This window comes from Dermacentor albipictus, chromosome 10 (genome assembly GCF_038994185.2).
Source record: "Dermacentor albipictus isolate Rhodes 1998 colony chromosome 10, USDA_Dalb.pri_finalv2, whole genome shotgun sequence".
Lineage (NCBI taxonomy): Eukaryota > Metazoa > Arthropoda > Arachnida > Ixodida > Ixodidae > Dermacentor > Dermacentor albipictus.
Genome location: NC_091830.1, coordinates 233,834 through 256,463, shown reverse-complemented (window position 1 = coordinate 256,463; position 22,630 = coordinate 233,834). Strand labels below are relative to the sequence as shown.

At 47.2% G+C, this 22,630-nt stretch overlaps 1 protein-coding gene across 4 annotated transcripts in view; it reads left to right on the top strand.

The window, feature by feature from the left end:
* Patr-1 (Protein associated with topo II related - 1) overlaps positions 1–22,630 on the top strand; it is a 312,386-nt gene that overhangs the window by 250,291 nt on the left and 39,465 nt on the right. For all 4 annotated transcript variants that reach the window (XM_070527717.1, XM_070527720.1, XM_070527716.1 and 1 more), the window contains one exon: positions 15,292–15,465. In XM_070527717.1, the coding sequence (XP_070383818.1) occupies positions 15,292–15,465 (174 nt within the window). The remainder of the gene's footprint in view (positions 1–15,291; positions 15,466–22,630) is intronic.

Below are 22,630 nucleotides of genomic sequence, written 5' to 3'. Positions count from 1 at the left end.
AGACTGGCACATTCACATGAGCACTGCAGTGATCGACAAGGAACAACACCTTGCGGTTCGAAGCAGCAAACTTGCGGTCCAATTTGCTTATCCAGCTCTTGAAGATTTCGGCCGTCATCCACACTTTTTTGTTCGCCTCATAGTCCACAGGCAGCGTCTTCACGCCTTTAAAACATCTCCGCTTCACGGCTTTCCCGATCACAAGTAAGCGACATCGTTCCGTGCCAGTCATGTTTGCCGCTATCAGCACCGACACTCTCTCCTTGCTGCGTTTGCCCCCAGCACAGTCGTTGTCCTTGAATGTCAGGGTCTTTTCTGGTAGAAGCCGATAGAAGAGTGCAGTCTCAACTGCATTGAAGATGTCTTCCGGTCTGTATTCGGCGAGATATTCACGCAGCTTTCCATCCTTCCACGTGGCGCATGTTTCCTGGTTAACGGATGCCTTTTCACCACACATGCTCTTGAAAACCAGGTCATGGCGATCTCTAAAGCGCGTCAGCCATCCATCTGACGAAACGAAGTCGTCGATCCCCAGCATAGCTGCAAGCGTTCAGGCTTTCATCGCAACGATGTCTCCGCTGAGAGGAAGTTTGTTGCTCCTGGCCTCCCTAATCCAAACCAGCAGAGCCTTCTCCAACTCTGGGTAAGCGCCGGTGCGCATTCGCTTCCGAGAAGTCTTGAACTTGTCGTTCTCAAATGCATCCATTATTGTGCGCTTGTTCTTGATGTAGTTTGAGAGCGTGTTCGGCTTGATCCCGTACTCCCGCGCTATGTCTTGTTTGGTAGCACCTCCCTTCTCAACTTCCTTCAAAACCTTGACTTTCGTTGCCAGATCGAGCGTGCGATAAAAGCCACGGTTTACCATGGCTATAAACTGTGCGACTAGGTACAGTCAATTCCAAATCACCCGTGGAACAACCTAGCCTACGAGCTACCCGCATAAAGGCGCTCGACCAACACACGCCTCGTCATACGCTGCGCACGCTGCAAGACTAATCTCGCACGATCTCGCCACTGCCAGTATGCAGCGCTGCGTGCACCTATGGCACCCGCGTGGCCTCCGCGATCAGCTCCGGCCGCGCGTGGCCTCCGGCAGGAGCCGCTTCGCCTCCCGCCAGAGTTGATCGCGGAGGCCACAGCAGCCATAGCAATGAATAATCGCGCCGCTCCAAGAAGGATGGCGTTGCGGGCGACTGCAATGGCGATGACGCCAATGCGGAGCACGAAACTGTTGCAACACTTGAAAAATTGCACATTCTACCAAAGAATGACGGTCACCTCGAGGATCCCTGCTGAAAATTAACTTCCAATTAAACAATATTACTGAATGAAGACTTCAAATTATCGAGCGATTTCCTCTATAGGATTACATGCAAAACTGACGGGACCAGCGCTTCACTTCTAATTAGCCGAAAATTCCAATAAGCAGCTTCGAATTATCGGCAGTCGACTGTATGTACCATAACTGTAGTTGCGCAATTCCATCACTGACACTGCTGAGTTGACAACCATATTTGCTGTCAATCGTTTTGAATGTGAACATACCTCCAACAGGTGGGAGAAGACCCTAAGAAGCCCGCTCCTACAAGACCAGCAATGGGCCGTCCAGCAGGCTCGCGCAGCGGCCGCCAGGTATTCCCTGTCGGTCCCTGCGTGGGAGACGCCCACTGCGCGCTGACGTGCGTCTTGCAGGACTTTTATTAAAGTTCTTCCAATCCAATCAAGCAATGAGGATGGAGAAGATCTAAGAGGGATCGTCATGTGATCATCTTAAAGCATAATTGTGAAAATATTTAGAAAGCTCCCGAAAAGTAAGCCCTCACCGCATGATGCGAAAGCAGTAGTTTTTATCTGCTGAGCGTGTGGAATGAACAGCACGTGAAAGTGCACCAGTAAAACCTGCCGTCTACCGTACAAGCCCAGTATCCGTGCAGGGCCTACTCCTGAAGGCTTATTGCACTGATTGGCTCTGCAGAGAATGTCATTGGGTGGCATCACAGGAGGCTGGCTTGCCGAGGCTATGTGCTCGGCGTCATGCTTCCTGCTGTTTGCATTTTCCGTCTGTCAAGGCACCAAGTGTGCCTGTGAAAGCTGGGTCTGCAAGATACAATCAAGCTACGATTCACGAGAGCAATGCTGAATGTCAGCCTCAACTTGTTCATCTCGAATGTTGCGCTGGACACAAAGCATATGGAATGACAGGTCACTCCACAGAGGCAGCAGTAGTACCACTCATCATAGGTATTGCCACAAGCGTGGTTTAGCAGCAGGACCATCGAATGAGCAGTGCCAAGTTGTCAAGTCACTCTGAACAGTAACAGCCACTGCTTCCGAACGAAAGCTTGAGTGCCTAAGCAAAACTGACGAAACCTACTAAACTGAAGAAACTCTGACAGCGTCAAACTTTCTTCTTGCAACAACACAGCCCACAGTGTGCCATATTTGACTTTGGCCGCAAGAGAGAATGGGAATCCTTACACGGCATGCACTAGACTCACAAGTGCCCGGATGCTTTGCGCTTTGCAGCGATTGTTCCCCACTACCCTTCCAAGCCTGCTTAATGCCAAGTAGAGGAAATACATGGAAGGGGGTGGAAGGGTGGAGCCGGCAGTCGGGACACAGCGGCACAGACTTTTGCTACCAGCACTCCGTGAAAGATGCAGGTAAAAAGTGGAGGCTCACATTCGTGAAGCGGAGGATAAAATCACAGTCGCAGCGCTTAGCTGCATATTCCTGTGCTTTATCCTTTTTTTATGCACTCATGTGATAGATCCTGTAGTATATTGCCATGACCACTGCGAATTTAGCTACCGTATTTACTTGATTCTAACACACACCCATCTGCCATCACCTAAACAAAAGAAAACTCCTTTACAGTACCACGCACCTAATTCTTTCATACAAAAATACAACTTTCTCTCATTTGGAAAAACAAGGATTTACTCCCAAGACACTTATAGGATGAATAAAAAAAAATCGCAGTTTCGACTGAAAGGCGAAGCATCGATTGCAATAACAAATTAGTAGATAGCTATATGAAGTAACGATAGTAATTTTATTGCCCGTATAAACTTGTAAACATTCGTTTACTAACTAAATTAACAGGCATGGTGTCAGGCACACAAGTAAGCATCAACACATCTCACTCTATGACTGTGGAAACTCTCTATCAAAACGCTGGACTGAAGTGCGTTAAGCAGGAGAGCGCAAAGTGACCTTCATGCTGCCTCTCGCTTCAACGTGAACTAAGCCACGAGAACACAATGCGGTACACTTGAACGCACAGACTCATGACAGATCGCTTTCAAAAAGGGGGCACGGTCGTGGTTGTGCTGTATGCAGCAACCACCAGAGTAGAATGCCTCTCTTTCTCTTTGTACCAATCCTGCATACAAGTTTCGGGGATTCCGAATGCCTGTGATGTGGCCCGATTTCCGTCCGTCTCCGCACATGTGATTACTTTCCGTTTAATTGCGGCATTATGATAAACTCTGCATGTCTTCACAAACTGCACTTCCATACTCATAGAGCAAAGGCAGAAAACGGGAAGACGGACAGTTGACTAACCTAAGCACACATTCTACAGCACATAAAGGAAGCTACGGCAGCTAGGCTCAAAGCGCGTACAAGGTGGCCATTTTTAAATGCCGATGGCGAGTTATGGTCGTACTCGATTCTAACGCACATGCAATTTTTGGACCCATTTTATAGAGACAAGGTATGCGTTAGATTTGTGTAAACACTGTATGTCTTTCTTTGTGTTACGTCGGCAAAATAAACGGAACTCACTCGGATACACTCACAAAATAGATTTCTTGCTGAGGGCTCACTCAGACTCATCAAAATTGTACTTGACCAGGCTCATTCTGACTCAGTCTTGATGAACTTATACTCAGCTGGGCTTGCTCGAACTCAAACTCAACAAAATTATGCTCCACCGAGCTCGCTCGAACTCAGACTCCAAAAAATTTTATTTGGCCGGGCTCATTCGCACTCTTGCCCACCAAACTGCAACTCAGCAGACTCGCTCATACTCAAACTCCCCAAAATTTCACTCAGCTGGGTTTGCTGGCACTCAGACTCTCTAAAATGCAACTCGGCTGCATGGTTGTTGCATCAAGAGCTTTTGCTCGTGTTTTTGAGGCGGTAAATCACCCGACGACGATGTTGAATTTGTAGAGATACGAAATGCCGTTTAAGATGCGTAGGTGTTATAAAAGCTGAATTTTCCTGATTGCATGCCAGCTGTGGTGGCACAGAAACTTAATTATACTTCTGTCAAGCTTGAGGTCACGTCTTCCATTTATACCACAGCGGTTTCATATCGACAGTGGGCAAAGTGAAAAAAACTTTTTTAGTAGTATTACTAAATTTTTTGGTATTTAAATAAGCCTAGACTAAAGCACTGAAAAACTCAAGTGAATACTTTCCAGCAATAAATATTTTTGTTAACAGCATGAACCTAACCATTATTTTCTGCAGTGCATGCCTATGGATGGCGAACTAGATGGAAATGAATGTATGTGGCCGAGTACTGTCCCGTTTCAAATAAATCACTGGCAGTGTTTTTTATGCCGATAGTTTTAGGCTGGTTATGGGGATTTGAAAGCAGAATTTGTCAGAATTCACAAATACATTCTAAACAATTGCGTGTTAATATATTCAATTCTTCTGCTTTGCTTAGGAAGGGGGTAGTGGGGCGCCGACTAGTGCGAACAAGCAAACATCGGCTCCCGATATCATCAGTGATTTCACAAGGTTATTCACCCCAAATCGAAGTGAAGTGCGCACCAACGAAAGCAGCAAGTTGCACGAATTCCGTGGATACCGGATTTATTTCGGTGGGTGGACCCTTTCTCAACATTTTCTGCGTTCGAATTTTCAACCTCGGCGTGCAAAGGCAGGTAGGCCTAGGGCGACCACCGCAAGTCACTCACTACCGCCATGGAAATCGTCACCGGTGGGATGATATTGCTGGAAGGCGCGAATGACTCGGGCTGGATCGCGGCATATAACCACAAACCACGCAAGGGCAAGGCCAGTCAACTTCAAGGAGCAAGTTCGTCAAGTACAGTGGCAGACGAAGCGACAGCGATCGCACCGCCGGACCGAACAGCACATACCAGCGCCTCGTCGCTACCTCGAGACTCCCTCAGCTACTGAGGGACACGTTCCGTATCATCGTGAGACCCCAAGATGGTCTCAACGTGGCCAAATCCACACCAGTGCAAGTTGAGCAAGCCCTGGCAATGGCGGCAGCCCTGGCTCCTCAAGACCCCACAGAAGACTCCATATGCCATAACGTAACTCAGAATATCTTCATCATCTGCACCCCCAGTGAACGTAACGCAAGAGCATACGCCACGGTGCAACAGATTCGCATGAAAGACACTACGTATCGGGTCGCGGTATACCGGGCCCCACCCGATAATACCTGCAAAGGCATAGTCCCAACTCCGAGAACTGATCGTCACGAAACGCAACCCCAACGCCTTCGAGGTGAAGAGAATCAAGAACACCACAGACGTGATAATGTTTTCCAAGGAATGCATGTACCAAGTTACATCTACTGCTGAGCAAGCATTGTTCGATGCACACTCTTTCGCAGACACATGGAAATTCGCTACAACTGTGGCAACATCGGTCACGGTGCGGATGTCTGTCCTAACCCCAGCACCACGTGGTGCCGGAAGTATGGCCTCAAAACACCACCAGAAGATCACCAGTGTACTCCTCACTGCACCCTGTGCGGCGGACCACACCCCACCGCCGACAAGGACTGCAAACGCAAGTTTCAAGTCCTTTACATCGTGCAACTGAGACGCCGCTGCAGACGCAACCAACGCGGCTGCAACCGCTCCCGAGGACCGAGCGGCGCCAGACACCGCGATTCGAGCGCCACCTCGGGAATTTCCATAGCGACCACAAGGAGTCGCTACGGGATTATACAAACGGAACTGGAAGTCCCAAGGGTTGACCCTCACCTCGCACACTTACTCGAGGCCAAGGCTTCGATACTTGCTTGATGGAGAAAGCAACGTCTCAACAGACGCCTGCACAAACGCATCGCGATCCTCAACTGAGACATAGACCAATACTGTACGGAGCTCACAAGACTCTAATGGCACGAACTCTGTACGGCAGTCGACGGCCACATGCGGACAGGAGGTAAGTGGAACCTCCTGAAACGCATGTTTAAACGACAGCCAAACGAAGGGTAATCAAAGTCACGCGCTAGACCAACTTCTACACTCACATAAAGAGAAAGGGGAACGAAAGAGTCCTTCCTGGAAGAAATTGCCAAACGGTACCTTCCGCTAGGCGACGCTCACCCCAACGATTACCCAAGCATAAAGTGCGAAACCACTCCCGAACTAGACGCTGCCTTCACGGAAGCAGAAGTCCTAGAGGCGCTACACAACCTAAACAGCAGGTCGGCTTCAGAACCCGACGGGGTAACCAACCGACTGTTGCGTAACTTAGACGACCAAGCCATTACATTACTCACGAAAGACATCAACCACGTTTGGGAAACAGGAGAGGTACCAACGCAATGGCGCACTGCCCCAGTGGTCCTCATCCCAAAACCTGGAAAACCACTTAACCTTGACAATTTACGCCCAATCTCTCTTACGTCACGCGTGGGTAAAGTAGCCGAGCACGTAATTCACAACCGAGTGTCACACTGCATTGAGGAACACGAACTCCTCCCACACAACATGGTAGGGTTTCGACCCCACCTATCCACCCAAGACGTCATGTTACTCCTAAAGAGACAGATCTTCGACATTAAAACAAGAGACGTTTGAGGCATCCGCGCCCTCGATCTCACGAAAGCATTCGATACCGTCTCACACCGCTTCGTACTGGAGTCTGTGGCAGGCCTCGGCCTCGGCCAGAGATTTCAGGAATACGTACGCTCCTTCCTAAAAGACAGAGAAGCCCGACTGAGAGTCTCGCAACTTAAGTCAGACCCCTACACGCTGGGCTCCGTCAGAACACCACAAGGCTCAGTCATCTCTCCATTACTATTTAATACAGTGATGAAGGGACTCGCAGACAAACTACGAAACATCCCAAACGTAAACTGCGCTCTATACGCAGATGACATTGCCATCTGGAGCCCGAGAGCCTCCCTGGGAGACATGGAGCAGGCATTACAGTCTGCCCTAGATGCCACAGAAGAGTACCTACTAAACACAAGAATGAAACTATCCTCCAAGTAATTGGAACTATTACTATTTCGCAAGTCTTGCCAAGGAGTCCGCTACCTAACAACACTAAACGAACTTCCGATCGCACTACAAACAAGAGATGGACAACAGATTCCACGAGTCAACCACATACGCATTCTTGGGCTCCTAATCGAGAGTCTCGGGGCGCTGGAAGGGTCTCTGTGAAGATAACCTTCTGCGCCTATACCACGCGTTCCTTATGAGTCACAATAATTATGTCGCCTCTGCCCACAACTGGACGAAAATAGAAAAGACGAAGCTGAACACACTCATGCACAAAAGCATCAAACAGGCCTTGGGCATTCCACAAAGAGCAAGTACAGCAAAGGTTGATCAGCTAGGCATGCACAACGACATCGACAAAGTGATCGAAGCTCAGACTATGGCGCAAATACTCCGCCTATCCTCGTCCAAAGCTGGTTGACTAATCCTAAATGAAGCCAACGTCTCCCCTTCTCCCTATCTCAAGCACGCGGTTACCCTACCAAGCAAAATTAGAGACAAATACAAAGTCTCACCATCTCCCAGAAACGTCCACCCACAACACAACGTGGGTAGGCGCCAAGCCCGCGCCCGTGCGATTCTTGACCGCATCGACGCGAATCGTGAAACCACCGCATTTGTGGACGCGGCCCAGTACGGCAGCACATCCACTTTCACGATAGCAGTCGTGGATGGCAACGCAACGCTACGATCATCCGCATCGGTTAAAACGAGCACTAGTGCTAAAGCAGAACAAATAGCTGTAGCCATCTCCATGGAAGACCCCACATTTACTTATGTCTTCACGGACTCGCGTGCCGCAATTCGGGCCTATGAATGCGGCAACATATCTAAAGAAGCAGCACGTATACTACTTGTGAGCTCAAAAGAGAGCAAATGGTGCCTCTCCTGGTTCCCCGCTCACATGGAGAAAGACATTCGCCCGCAAAAAGCTAACAAACTGCCCACGACCGTGCGCGAGAACGTGCCCGCCGTGATGGTCCCACGGCCTCCGAGGTTCTGGACATTCAGTTTAATGACCCCCTGCTCACTTACCGAAAGATCACCTCCCACTATCGGAAATGCAGAACTAAATTCCCGCTCCCGCACGCCAAATTCGAACGCGCACAGGCGGCCGCGTTTCGAATGCTACAAACGGTCTCGTATCCGTCACGAGGCCTACTAAGCCACTATAACTCGGAAATCCCGGCAAATTGCCCAGACTGCCCAGAACTTTATTGCTCGCTCTCGCACATGCTATGGCAATGTACCGGGTCACCAAAGGGCCCTCTCTCCAGTGAGCCCGAATGGGAAGAAGCCCTCAAAAGCTCGGACCTCCAACTCCAACTCAAGGCCGTCCAGAGGGCCCAAGAACTGGCAGAGCGTCGCCACGTTCCCGTCCCAACTTGGGCATCGCCTACGGTTTCAGCCAGAGGAGTTCCCCGCGTGGGATCTCCAACGGCTTTAAACTCCTCAGGACTTCAATAAAGTAAGAACTTTATTGAAGGGCAAGGCCAGTCAACTTCAAGGAGCAAGTTCGTCAAGTACACGTGGCAGACGAAGGGACAGCGATCGCACCGCCGGACCGAACAGCACATACCAGCGCCTCGTCACTACCTCGAGACTCCCTCAGTCTGACTGAGTCTGACCTCAGTCTGAGTCAGTCTGACTGACTGACTGACTGACTGACTGACTGCTTTGCTTATTCTTGAGAATCGGTGCAACAGTACGGCATTGGGAATGTTGAGCTAAAGCACTTAAGCTGAATGTTTAGTATAAATTAAGTTGCTCAACTGTCGTTGCCATGTGCGAGCTTAAGTTTTTGGTTGTACTGTAGACAAGCTCTAGCTATATTACCGATATGTTTTTTTTTTCCTTCATCTTGATGTTTCCTTAGTTCATAGTTAATAAGCGCTATCAGTGCTTGAAAATCTTCAAACTAAAATTTTTTGTCCATCTGATTAGCGCAAGAAAAGGTAAATTCGTGTTTACTTTGGATATAAAAGTGCGCTTACTGGTGGTGATCAGTGAAAGAACAAAAAAATTGGAGGACGCTTAAGCTTCGCCATCAAGAGTGGAACGCGACAGCGTTCCCGTCGACCCGCCAAGGGGTGTAAGACAGTGGGCTACGGCGCAGTGACTACGCGCCCCGCATCGGACGCGGTGAGCGTCGAGCAGCGCCGCGTTCGGCGCAGCAACTAAATGTGCGCCTGAGCAAGCCTGAGCAAGCCGGACGCCTGAGTCTTAGAAACAGCTCGTTTCTAAGGCAACACCGCATTCACTAGAGACGCTTTTGTACCGCTTTGAAGCATCGAGCTCGTGGCTGAGTGGTAGCGCCTCCGTCTCACGCTCCGGAGACCCTGGTTCGATTCCCACCCAGCCCATCTTGCAAGTTGTTTTTTATTCATAAAGTGCCTGCTGGGATTTATCGCTCACGGCCAACGCCGACGACACCGACGCCGACGACACCGGCTTTTCTGCGACACGAGCTCCTTAACGCTGTCGCGTTAATATAACAATCTCAGAGTGACGCCAACGGGTCTCTGTCACTCCTCCCGCGCTTGTTACCACTTTCACTGGCTGCAACTTTCAATAGGTTTAGCTACAGCTAACATCAACAGCCATATATAACTTAAGTCAGTTAAATGTGGGCTCCAACATACATCTGTGCTAGAGGCTTCCTGCCAGCACACATATAAACTTTAGACTTTAAACCCACCACGCATATGATCCGAGTGACTTTTCTGTACTTCAACAATATGAATCGCCTTTTCCACATTCAACCTCACATCGTCACCACACCCTCCCTCACCATCACTCACAATGTCCACCTTTCCTCACCTCACCCTTACCAACTTCTCACTTCACCCTCACCTCATCGGGTGAGTGCGTGGGCAGATGAGGGTGAGGGCGGCCCTCATAAGAGCTCATCCTTGTGAGGGTGCCCATGTCTCATTGCAACATCCTTATTTTTTAATAAACTAGAGTTGAACAATGCATGGCGTGGCCGATGAGGGCGGCCCTCATAAAAGCTCATCCTTGTGAGGGTGCCCATGTCTCATTGCAACATCCTTATATTTTAATAAACTAGAGTTGAACAATGCATGGTACTTGCATTTATATCTTTCTTTTTCTCCTTCCAATTTTTTACACTTCAACATTTTCGACAATTTTTGTAAAGAAACTGCTAGCCTAAATAAAAATATTTCCTACGGTCAGTATTTAACTTTTCTTTAAATGCAAGAAACACCAGCGAATTTGGTACATTAAATGTTGGGGAAAATTTCTGTGTTGCAACATCTTTAGGTAGCAGTTCCTGAGCTAAACCTTCCTCTTAATGACCAAGTGTATAGGTCAATGTTTTAGGACGAGTTGCGCCTAAGAAAGGACGAACACGGGGAAAAAAACCAGGTAAACGAAAAGAGCACAAGAGTGTATACGTCAAGTAGCCACGAAGAACACACTGCGAATATTTTTCCAGAAAAAATCACTAAAGTTTTTAGTCAATTTCACAAGAACAAAGTGCTGTAACGTGTGCCCAACAGAAACAACTTTACGGTGGAATGTTCATTTTCAGCGAAGCACTAACGAAGCCGCCAGTGACATTTAACTGTTGTATACTTTCTGCCCATTGGTTCAATGGTCCACAGAATAAAATTTCTTTCCTTGTTACTCTTCACATTTAGGCAATTCATCTATTTCTCACATGTCACAGACACTTAGGTCTTAATTTATCCTTAGACAAACAAATAAAACGCCTTTGCAGTGCTCTAGTGCTGTGTCATGTGGCTGCAAAACACCAATTTATGTTCCAGACCTGGGGTTGGTCCGGAGCTCCTCCACATCTTTTACTGCAAAAGAGAGTGTACACGTCAATAGAAAAAGTAATGAAACTGCTAGTGGTCTATTGCGGCTGTGGTTCTACAAATGTGCATCAATTCATTTTAAAGCGAAGCTTTCTAGGTGAACTCTCTCATACTTTACTGATCATGGTTACTGCTGCCCCCTTGCCAAATAGCTCACATACAGGACACCATTTATATAACGAATTGTGGCTGATATATAGTGTTATTTGTACTACCCCTACGGACGTGCTGGCAGCCAGCTCTGCTCTCTACAAAATAATGTAGCAAAACAACAAACGGTACCTAAATATCCTCAGTGCGACAAATATACAGCTTGGAACGCATAATTGCTTTGTTGAAGCCATGTATGCCTTCATTTTCAATGTTAGGCACATCCGATTGGTCAGTTTCTTGCCATGCAGTACTTCCAATACGAGTTCATATCATGATGACTGCTTCTATTGCATCTATTGGGACCTACCGTACTTACTCGAATCTAGGCCGGCCCCGATTTTAAGCCAACCCCCGAATGTCCACGACAGAAAAAATTTTAAAAATTATTTCGCATGTAGGCTGAACAAAAAAAAATGAAGACAGCATTCACAAAATGACGACAGCATTTATTTAATATGAACATGCCAAGCTCGCTCTACGTAGTTACCACTGTTAGCCTCATCCCTGTAGCCCAGACCACACGTAAACTTGCAGACTCGCGCAAGCTCACGTCCGCACGCCCTTGCATGCGCAGACAGCGGGGCATCACGTGTGTCGAAACGGGGCGCAATCTTGGTGAACAGCTCCTCCCTGTTATTGGGCGCTTATCTTCCTTATCGCTGTCATCTCGTTGCGTGCATCTCCCGTTGCCCCTTCCACCAACGGACATCTTTCTCATCGATGCTGAAGTCCTGCCTGGCTTACTATGCCTCTGCGGCTAGCACAACTTTTCGTTTGAAAGTGGCACTATAGTGGGCCATTACAATAACGCCACGCCGCACACGGATACCATAGAACCAGCTTCGATAGGACACGGGTTAAAGCGACCACATCGCTTGTGTAATTTAGTTGGCTACTGGCTCGGCTAGTAGCGGCTGCGATACTGACTTTTCTAGATGGCGCTAGCTATAGACCATATTTATCATTTTCAGTTACAAACAGGTGCGTTTTTTTAAATCCTTGAATCTAAGCCGACCCTAGAGTATTGTATATGATTATTTGGGAAAAACTGTCAGCCTAGATTCGAATAAATACGATATTTTATTTATTTGGACCTGTTTTATTTCTTTTGTAGCACGTTGTGTTGCCTTGATACCGGATTCACAAAGATCTTCGTGCAACCTGTACACTTCGCCATGAGGCCTGTATGCTCTGCTATGGAACTCGTTCATTTTCCTATAGGGCTCTTGCATTGCCCAGGGGTCACTGCAAAAATGGTGCTAAAAAGCGCCCTCTGTCCTGAACTGGGTAGTACCAAGCTTGGTCATCTGCTTCAGAAAGCACGTTTCCAATATGGACCCGCCACTTTTGGTTTTGTTGTACCACGGCTTGCGGCGAATGTCGGGCGCCGAAGATTTTTTCAAGAGTGGCACGCTGCGTAAAGTCAATAAATTATGCAACGCCGCATACATGTACGCCGTTCAAGAAATACGCAGCGAAGTTTTAGCGCAGTGTCAATCGCAAGTGAAGTGAGTCGCATACGAAGATGAAATTCGGGTAATGTTTGCACACTGCTAAATTCAGGTGCACAAACGTAAGGAAATGCTTGCTATAAATGAATTCACAGCAGCGATAAGCAGACGTCATGTGTACGGAACTGCTCGAGCGCACAACGGTACGCGTCGCGACGGCAGCGCTCTTTCAGCACGCCGCGACGGCAGCAGTCTTTCGACATGCCGTGAAACGGCGGGCCTCCTGCAATCTTTGCTGACTGCATGCCACTAGACAACTAATTATGCCTGCACTGTAGTAGCGGCCATCTGTCCCTTTAGCAACTGATAAATAACTGATGCAATGCGTATGAGCTCACAGTAACGTACGTGCGAATCGCGCTGCAGTGCGAGCTCATGCGCTACTCGCTTGATGTAGCTTTTAATGACAGCGCTCGAACGCCGATGTGCAGCAATCAATACTACCTTGCTGCGCTGCCTCAACATGCTCAATGGTCTTGAACCGTGAATCACCAGCCATGCCTGCTGCTATGTCAATATGCCGACGGGACTGTTGGTGCACAAGACCGAATTTTAGAACGTAGATAAGCAAGCTTCAAGTCAGGTGAAGCAGTCAGTATGACGCGAAGTTTTGCTTAACCAGCGCGACGAACTGCAGCTATCCAGGGTGCCCGACGCTCCACTTCGTGAGGCCTTGAAGGAAAACGGTAGAATCTGATGTTGGAATTCAAGCCTTCTTGTTCATGGCAGCCTACGATGCAGCAGTAACGACGGTGACGCTTTTTCGAGGCTGCAGCTCATGAGCTAAGTGTCTCTGGATCGGCGTCGCTGATTCCTTCTGCTTCCAGCATTACGTCTCACGTAGAGTCCGTTTTCGTTTAACTATAGGCTGTGGCGAACTCGAAGCGTGGATGGCATGGTCTGTGAGAAGTGACAAGCTTTTTCGCACTCGTATCAGGGCAAAAAAAAGCTCGAATCAACGCAAAACTCGAGCTAGAAACGTGCTTCGCTACAGCCGGGGCTCAATAATACCCAAGCTGGTACTACCCTGATAATGTTTCGCGCGCCGCCACCAGGTGCCGCTACTGTACCTCAAACTCCAGCGCAAGACGCCCATTGGACCTATGTATTTTGTATCAGACCAATAGAGATTTATTTTGAATTTTCCCCTCAAAGCGGATGACTGTACATCTTGAAGTGCTCCTACCACTCATCCCATGGAACGAAAGGATGCCCAGTGAAGGCAGTTAAAACAGAAGTTTGGGCGAGTTGGTAAGACATATTTGAAACAGAACAGCGCAGTATTCACGGGGACAAGAAGGGAGAAACGGCACAGACAGCGCTCGCCCGTGCCATTTCTCCCTTCTTGTCCCCGTGAATACTGCGCTGTACTGTTTCAGTGAAGGCAGGAAATGCAGTGGCAGTCATTATCCCAGGAGCCTCTCAGTGTCGCCAAACTGTATTTCACAGTTCACCAAGAAATGACATGAGCATGCATGCCGACAAATGTCATCCTCTTTTACTGTCCACTTGTACTCTCATCACTCAAATGCTGTGCTTCCGCACTTTTCTTCTGTACTGTATAACAGCGCCTTGCTGCCTTATCAAGAAGCTACAGTAGAGGACCAGGCTTGATGGGAGAGAAGGGAGAGAAGGTGTAAGAGAGATGCCCTGCATTTGCAGATAAGTCATGATGAAAAAATGCCAGGCTTTGCTCAATGAAGCTGGATGGCAGGACCACTGCCATCTGGTTGGCAGAAACGAGTATGGAGGGGCTTTAGTCCTACATAGGGGTTAACAAATAGCTTTCAGTGGCACGATAATTGTATTACCTTCAACTGATGCAATCAGCGGTTTGGTGTGCGAGTGCCTTGTGATACCATGTAAAGGCCACTTCTAGTCTTTTGACTGAATGCATTCTTTTACTTCATGACCAAACGGGCTCATTTTGTTGAACTGACTGCATTAGAAGGTGATGTAATTGTGTGTTGCACTCTTGAGGGAATTGTTGCTTCTTACCACTGAGTTGACAGCTATCTAAAATGCAAGAAATTTGAGTTGCAAGATGGTTGTGTCAATACTCCTTGATACAGTCATGTGTTCCCTGAATTATCGCGCACATCATTAAGGGTCTGTTTAAATTTAATTGAATTCTGAGGTTTTATGTGCCAAAACCACGCTATGTATTATGAAGCACGCCATATTGGGGTACTCCAGATTAATTTTTCACCACCTGGGCCTCTTTAACGGGCATCCAATTCACAGTACACGGGCATTTTCACATTTCGACCCGATCAAGTTGCGGCTGCTGTAGCGAGGAATTGATCCCATGCCCTCGGGCTTAGCAGCTCAATGCCAAAGCTACTATGCCACCGCGGCTTGTGGATTTATTTTTCAAGGTACTATTCTTGTGAAGTATTGAAGGATGTGTTTTGAAACATTTATTGTTCCAGAAGGCACTGTCTTTCATGATGATATTTGGAGTGGGGATCTTTCAAAGAATGAGCCTCAAAGCTATCAACTGGTACATAGCAGGAGTGGTCATGCTGTTCTTGTGCTTTTCAGCTCTACTCTGCAGTTCTGGAGTTTGAGGATAACAACTGTTCTGCAGAGCGTCAAGCAGAGATAGCAGAGAAGTTGTTTAATGAGGTGCAGCCCTCAGAAGAGCGCTTCGTCCAAATGGTGGGTGTGCGGAAAGGCCGCTCCTTGGTGCTTCGTGTGCTTCCCAAGCTGAAAGCTGTGAGTTTCTTTCTTTTCTTTTGCCACCCTTGTTACATATAGTAATCACTGTTGTAATGATTGACATTGGTGCAGCCCTGACATCGATATGCTAAACATATCAGCAGAGCCCAACAGAATGTTTTAAAATGGAACTTTCCCCTGTTCCCCACATTTAGTGAATGCTGGCTGCTGTATTTGCACAATTGGTCATGAAGAATCAGGATTTGAAATAATGTAGTGGTGGTTGGCTGGTCTGCTTGGTTCAACATACTACACTTCTAAAGCGAAAATTTTTTACATCTCACTTTGCAGCTGGTGGCTTCCACAATGGACCAATCCCAGAGATATTGTCGTTGACTGATAATTTGTACGTGCTTGATTATTCGGACAGTTCCGTGGCTCTAGCGTAGACCAAATAGACAATGTATAATGACAACTGAAATTTCGGACATCTTGCAGCACGTAGTGTCATAATTCGGATTCCTCTGACTGTCACGCTCGTGTGCTGATTTGGTCACACAGTCGAGCAGAAGTAGCAATATTTTTCTTTTTATACATTGATGGCCATGTCGCCGATGCTACTTCAGCACCGAAACTAGCGAAGCCATCTCAGTGGCCCCACCCAAACCGTAGGGCAAGCCAAGCCACTAATGTAACGGCTGCATTTACGATTTGCCTGATTTGTCCTGCCTGTTCCATTCTGCTCTTAAATGGTCCACCTCCTTACATGTCCGGCTGATACTGGTGTTAATGTAGGTAGAGCATCGTTCTGACCGCTGAAGCAGTGTGAAAAGGAATAGCATAAAAGGCATAGCTAGAAAACAATGGCCATAGATTGTCTCGGCCAAAGCAAAACATATCTATGCACAGCAACACGTTTACAATATGCAAAATAGAAGTGAGGCGTGCAGACAGGACACAAGAGTAGAGAAGTGGACAACACGAACGCCGACTATCAACTGAAGGGAGCACTGAGGCGAAAAATGAAAGAAGACACAAAACTCATCTGTGCATGCTCAGGAATGGTAACACCTCGTGTCAATCGGGTACATGCGCTGGTCTACGTGAGAGATAACTGTTCGAGCACTTAATCTCTTCCTTATGTAAAGTAATCGAAGGCTGACTCACGCACGCACTTCCACCATTATAGATATGCCATGCCTCTACCATAAGACGCGTATCTTCATTCTTATGCCTGTACAATATCGCGCATTCATCTCACTCTGGCCTGCAGTTACAATCTCGGCAATGTAGCGAAAGATTAGAAGGCGATCCACCGGTTAACGACCTTTTATGTTCCATTAGCCTCTGATTGATACACCGTCCCTTTTGCCCTACGTAGAAGCAAGCACTGTTTTAAGCCTAACGTAAAACCCGTTGACATTTTAAACATACCGCGCTGCATAACCAGCTTCGTCCCAGAAGAAGAACGCTCACGCTGTATTTCGGATTGCATTGCTAGCATTAAACAATCAAATTCTCATTTTAAGACGCCTGACCCTGTCCGACCGTTAGTTGATTACCTTGTGGAGCATAAACTTAGACCACTAATATCTGACAAGGAAGGTTATTTCGTAATTATGCGAGATGACTTGTTTTCAGGAAAAGTGATTTCAGCCATAGAAAAGAATTTGCAGCCAGTCAAACTCAAGCCTTCGGTAGTTAAGCAACATGTGGTTGACCTCTTGTCAAGACATAATCCTGATAGGCTTGTCTGTAATGTCAAGAAAGCTAAATCCCTCACCTTAGAACTGTTTTTCTCGGCCAAGACCCATAAACAAGAAATTCCTTTTCATGCTGTTGTGTCAGAGAAAGGGACGTGGCAGGTCTGTGTCGCTAGTTACCTACAGAACTGCCTAGCTTCACTAGTTTTTTCAGAGCCCTTTTGCCTACGTAATTCTCAGGCACTAGTTCAGTATTTGAGAGAGGAAAATCCTGGTGATTGTACAGCTTTTAGTATGGATATCGAAGACCTGTATTATTCCTTGCCACATGACGGGTTGCTAAATTCCCTAAATGAGTGCATTAAAGAACAAGTGCAAGAGTCGGCTTTTAATGACAGATGCGGTGTTTCCACGGGAGCTTTTCTAGAAATTCTTTCAATGTACTTGAAGTCGACGCTGATTGGGTGGAGAGATGGCGTTTTTCTGCAGAAATCAGGCATTTGTATTGGCTCAAAGGTTGCCCCTATTCTTAGCAACATTTACCTGAGTAAGGTTGACAACTGCTTAGAGAAAGCCTTAGGTGATAGCATTATCAAGATATTTCGTTACGTTGATGATTACCTGATTTTCTGCAATAGGGAAAAATTAGATTCCGCTGCTACCTCAGTAAGTAAGCAATTTAAACTTTATGGGGGAGTATTAAAGTTTACCAAGGAATTTCTTCAGCGACGCGTAATTCAGTTTCTTGACATTTCCTTGAGGTTCGAACAAAATCATGTTTGTTGGCAGTACTCCCAAAGATCTTCGAAGCCGTTGCTAAACTTTCAATCCAAGCATTCTAAATTACTAAAGAACAGAATTGCCATGTCGTGCCTTAAGTCTTCCCTCACAAGATCCTGCATGCACAAAATGAGCGCAAGTTTTAATGCGCAGGTCCGGCGCCTATTAGAAACAGGTTATCCTAGTGTAGCGGTGGCCACTGTGGCTGAGCGCCTAAAGAAGTCGGTTTCGAGAGAGACGGACGTGATTGCAGAAAGCAGTAATAGCAAAAAAAGAGTAGTGGCTATTCCGTATATTCATTCAGTGTCGCACAGGCTTAAAAAAGTTGCTAGTAGATATGATGTTAATGTTGCTTTCACTGCTCCCAATAAGCTAGGTAAGATATGCGCTGCCGTACAGAATAAAAAGGAGCGGGTAAAAGGCAAAAAACGAACAGATATTTGTCCAGTGAAGCACAATAAGAACAACAGTTTTACTGACTGTCGTATGGGTGTTGTTTATAAAATTCCCCTTAGCTGTGGTCAGTTTCTACGTAGGGCAAACGGGATGGTGTATCAATCAGAAGCTAATGGAACATAAAAGGTCATTAACCGGTGGATCGCTTTCTAATCTTTCGCTACTTTGCCGAGATTGTAACTGCAAGCCAGAGTTAGATGAATCCGCGATATTGTACAGGCATAAGAATGAAGATACGCTTCTTATGGTAGAGGCATGGCATATCTATAATGGTGGAAGTGCGTGCGTGAGTCAGCCTTCGATTACTTTACATAAGGAAGAGATGAAGTGCCTTGACAGTTGTCTCTCACGTAGACCAGCACGTGTACCTGATTGACACGTGGTGTTACCATTCCTGAGCATGCGCAGATGAGTTTTGTGTCTTCTTTCATTTTTCGCCTCAGTGCTCCCTTCAGTTAATAGTCGGCGTTCATGTTGTCCACTTCTCTACTCTTGTGTCCTGTCTGCACGCCTCACTTCTATTTTGCATAATGAATCCTTACCAACTAGCTCAGCTTTCTGTCGTTCAAAACGTTTACAAACTTGGGCTGTAGTCCTGGCCTATCAGTTTCAAAGATCCAGGGCCGCTTCAATTATCAGTGGGCTTCTTTGATTATGCAGTCCCGGACTCTCCGCAAACCATTTGTGGCTTCTGGTCTAACTAGCCCTTACATAAGGCTACGCCACAGTCACGTGATCCAGCTGTTGGGGACTATTCAAGTTCTCACCTGAAAGCACTGCGACTGGAAGTCACTCTCCTGGCTGCCATCATCTGCTCGAAGCTACTTGTAGACAATATCACTACTCAGTGAATTCATTATTCTAGCCTCCGAGATGATGCAGCCTTGGAGGCCACGCTGCTGATGTTGTACAACCATCATGGTTGTACAACTACATTGTGAAAGTGCAGCATGAGCGCATAGAATGTGCTTACAAATTGTCAGTTACATCGTGCACTCACTCTTTGTGCTACTTCACAGCTGTAATTAAGCTCCCTCAATGCCTGCAAAATTTAAGCAGAATTCCTGCATGAGCATAAGCAAAATTGCAATCATACCACGTCGCTGTTTGTGAGAAAGGCACCCGCTGATATCCTCAGAGTTTGTGAGACCATCTTACAATAGGCCCGACATGCGTCTAGGACAGAGTGCATGTACACCGTCCGCTAATCCTGCATGACGAAAAGCATGCGCTCAAACTTTGCAAAGATTTTGTAAAACACATTAAGAAAAGCAAGCAGGTGGACTTGATTGCTCTGCTTTCCTTTAAGAAAACATGAAAACTAAAGCTGCATAATGACATAGCTCTTGTAAAGCTTGCATGATAGCACACAAAGCGCCACTGTAAAAGATGTGATACAGTGCAGTCCACTTATAACAATATTTCTTATTTGAAATATCAAGGAGAACGAAAAATCCAATCGTTATAGCCAATCATCGCTACATCTGAATCGTTGTAAAAAAAAAAACTACCATACATACCTTTGTAGCTCCGGAACTAAGTTTGCCACTTTCGCTAAAAAGTAGATGTTGTATAAGGTAGCCTGTAAAAAATAAAATGTTTATTTGTACCTCTAAACAGCCTATATCAAGCGTTAGACACGCTGAAATAGTTGTAAATCCGCACTTGCTTTCGCAGGAATTTCTGGTTCACAACTGCAATGTCCAGCTTCTGTGCGTGCACTAGTGGCAATAATTAAACGTGAATGAAATCAATGAGAGACTTGATAGATGACAGTGCACTTCGCGTGAACATCGTGGTTGGTGTCAAAAATGGGTCATTGTCAGTCTCATCGCTCCTGTCGCGCAGTGCCACTGTCTGTCGCAACAACGATCGCCCTGATCTCTTTGCATAATGAGGCAGCACTATCTATATTCAAAGACTCCTCCATTGAAGCACCAACTGTTTCGTCATTAGTAGCAACATGCTTGCAGTGCTCGGTAATTTCACCGGCTGGCCCTTGATTGGCATGGCCCCTGGTTGTGGCCGTCGTGGTCGCAACGCTCCTGTGTGAGCTCACACTTTGGGCCTTGCATAATTTGCAGCTTTCTCTCATAGCGTCCTCGATCACCTTGCCCCGGGGTTGACCCGAAACCAGAATGGTGCACTTTGCACTGCCGTGGTGGCGCACTGCGGAGGGTCAACATCGAGGACAAAACTGCACCCTGTGCAGGGTGCTTGCATGCAGTGCTACTTTGCCCCTGGCGCGCAAAACTTCGCGAACACACGCGCATGCACATTTTATTGTTTGCAGGTGCTGAGCATCTGCGGTAAGTGCTCGAACCTTGTCAAACTGCGTGCTCCGACATACCTGGTTGCAAGCAAACACCAATGGATTTTATTAATCCTGACGACCCGTTCAACAAACCTGTCCACTTTCGGCCGCACTTCACCACATTGCTCTTGGACGAGATCGATCAGCATGTCGTCTTCGCTGTCAGACGAACTTGAAAAAAGCTCATCGATTGCGGCAACTAGCAGCGCTTCCTTTCTCATTGCCGACATCTCCCCTAGCTAACTCTGTCAACTCCGTTGCAACCACAGCTATCGGGCGGCCACAGCGTCTGCGGTTCTGCAGTCAGCAGTGCATGCGTGCGTCCCACAGTGCTTGCTGGAATTGCACCCCGGCGCACCGCCGATTTTCTCGGTGCGAGACGGGGCAACGGAAAACCACTCCAACAGGGTGCGCTTCCAGTGATCGAAGATGGTCGGTGCGCACCAAGGCCTCCCGATGCGCACTGGTGCGGGTCATCGAAGATGCTATCAAGCAATACACCATTGCGCTTTGTCAGCGGCGCCTTCTATCAACCGGGCTGTCCGCTGCTGCTTCCGCAGCGCTTTTCTTCGCTCGCTGAGAAGGGGGCAAAGGGCAGGCGCTACTTCGCCTCACGCTGCTCTTTTCTCCCCCCCCCCCCTTCCCATCTCCTCACACATAGCTTGACCGTAAGCGAGGCGGCTGGCGCCATCTCGTGGCGCGTGGGTGGACGCACTGCACTGTTAATGGCGGCAGATACAAATGCGCATAGACAAACATATTCATCTAGACATCGTTCGTTTAAGGGGAACTTAGGAGTGCAAATTTCACGATTATTCTGCATGGAAAACGCCGTCCAGCCGGCAAAATTTTGATCGTCATATCTGATATGTACTGAATGACGTATCGTTATATAGGCTTTCTTCTTGTAGCCCTAATGTACAAGTTGACACTCTTAAGTTGGCTCATCGTTATAACCAATATATAACCACATATATTGTTATATGTGGTATTTCTATAAGTGGACTGCACTGTAACTGAGTATACAATAGTTGCTGTCTGGAACACGCAAAGTACACGGAAGCACACCAGGCAGCAGATGCTGTGCGCATCTTTTTCTGAGAGCCATCGTTGGCTAACTGCTTGCATTTGCCAGAGCAAAAATCTGCTGACAGCTCTGACAGTCTGCAGGCAGTCTGGAACTTCCGATCCGTGAAAAAAAACATAACGCGGTTCTAACAACTCTGACTAGCGGGCGGAGCTTCCGAACTTGCCCGAACAAAATCAAATGCAGGGCAGCAGCCCCAAGCAGTTCGGTGCTTTCAGGGACTGATAATCAAAGGGGTCCAGCCTCTGACAGTCCCAGACTGCTTGGGACTGCTGTCCAGCATTCAGTTTTTTCAGACACCTTCTGAAGCTCCGACCACCAGTCAGAAAGCTCACAGAATCATGTTAATTTTTCAGGGACTGGAAATTACGGGCTGTCCATAGACTGTCGGAGCTCTTAGCAGATTTTTGCTCGAACAAGCGCCAACAGTTAGCAGACGATGACTGTCTGAAAAAGATTCACAAGGCCATGAATACTTTGTTTAGCGCAAAACAACAGACACAAGAAAGACGACAGGACAAGGCGCTACTCTCAACTGACATCATTTTATTGCGTCACTCCTTTATAGACAGCTCAAACTAGAGGAACATGCATAGTGAGCATCACAGCTCTAGTTTGAGCTGTCTATAAAGGAGTGACGCAATAAAATGATGTCAGTTGAGAGTAGCGCCTTGTCCTGTCGTCTTTCTTGTGTCTGTTGTTTTGCGCTAAACAAAGTATTCATGGATTCGCACCAACTAGCACGCCAACACATTGTGCTGATTCACAAGGCATTTGCTGCAATGTTGGCAAAGACGTCATGTGCTTCTGCGTACCTTGACGAGAAGAAAGGGGTTAGCCAAAGGGCCCGATTTTTATTAGTCTTATTATCAGAAGCCAACA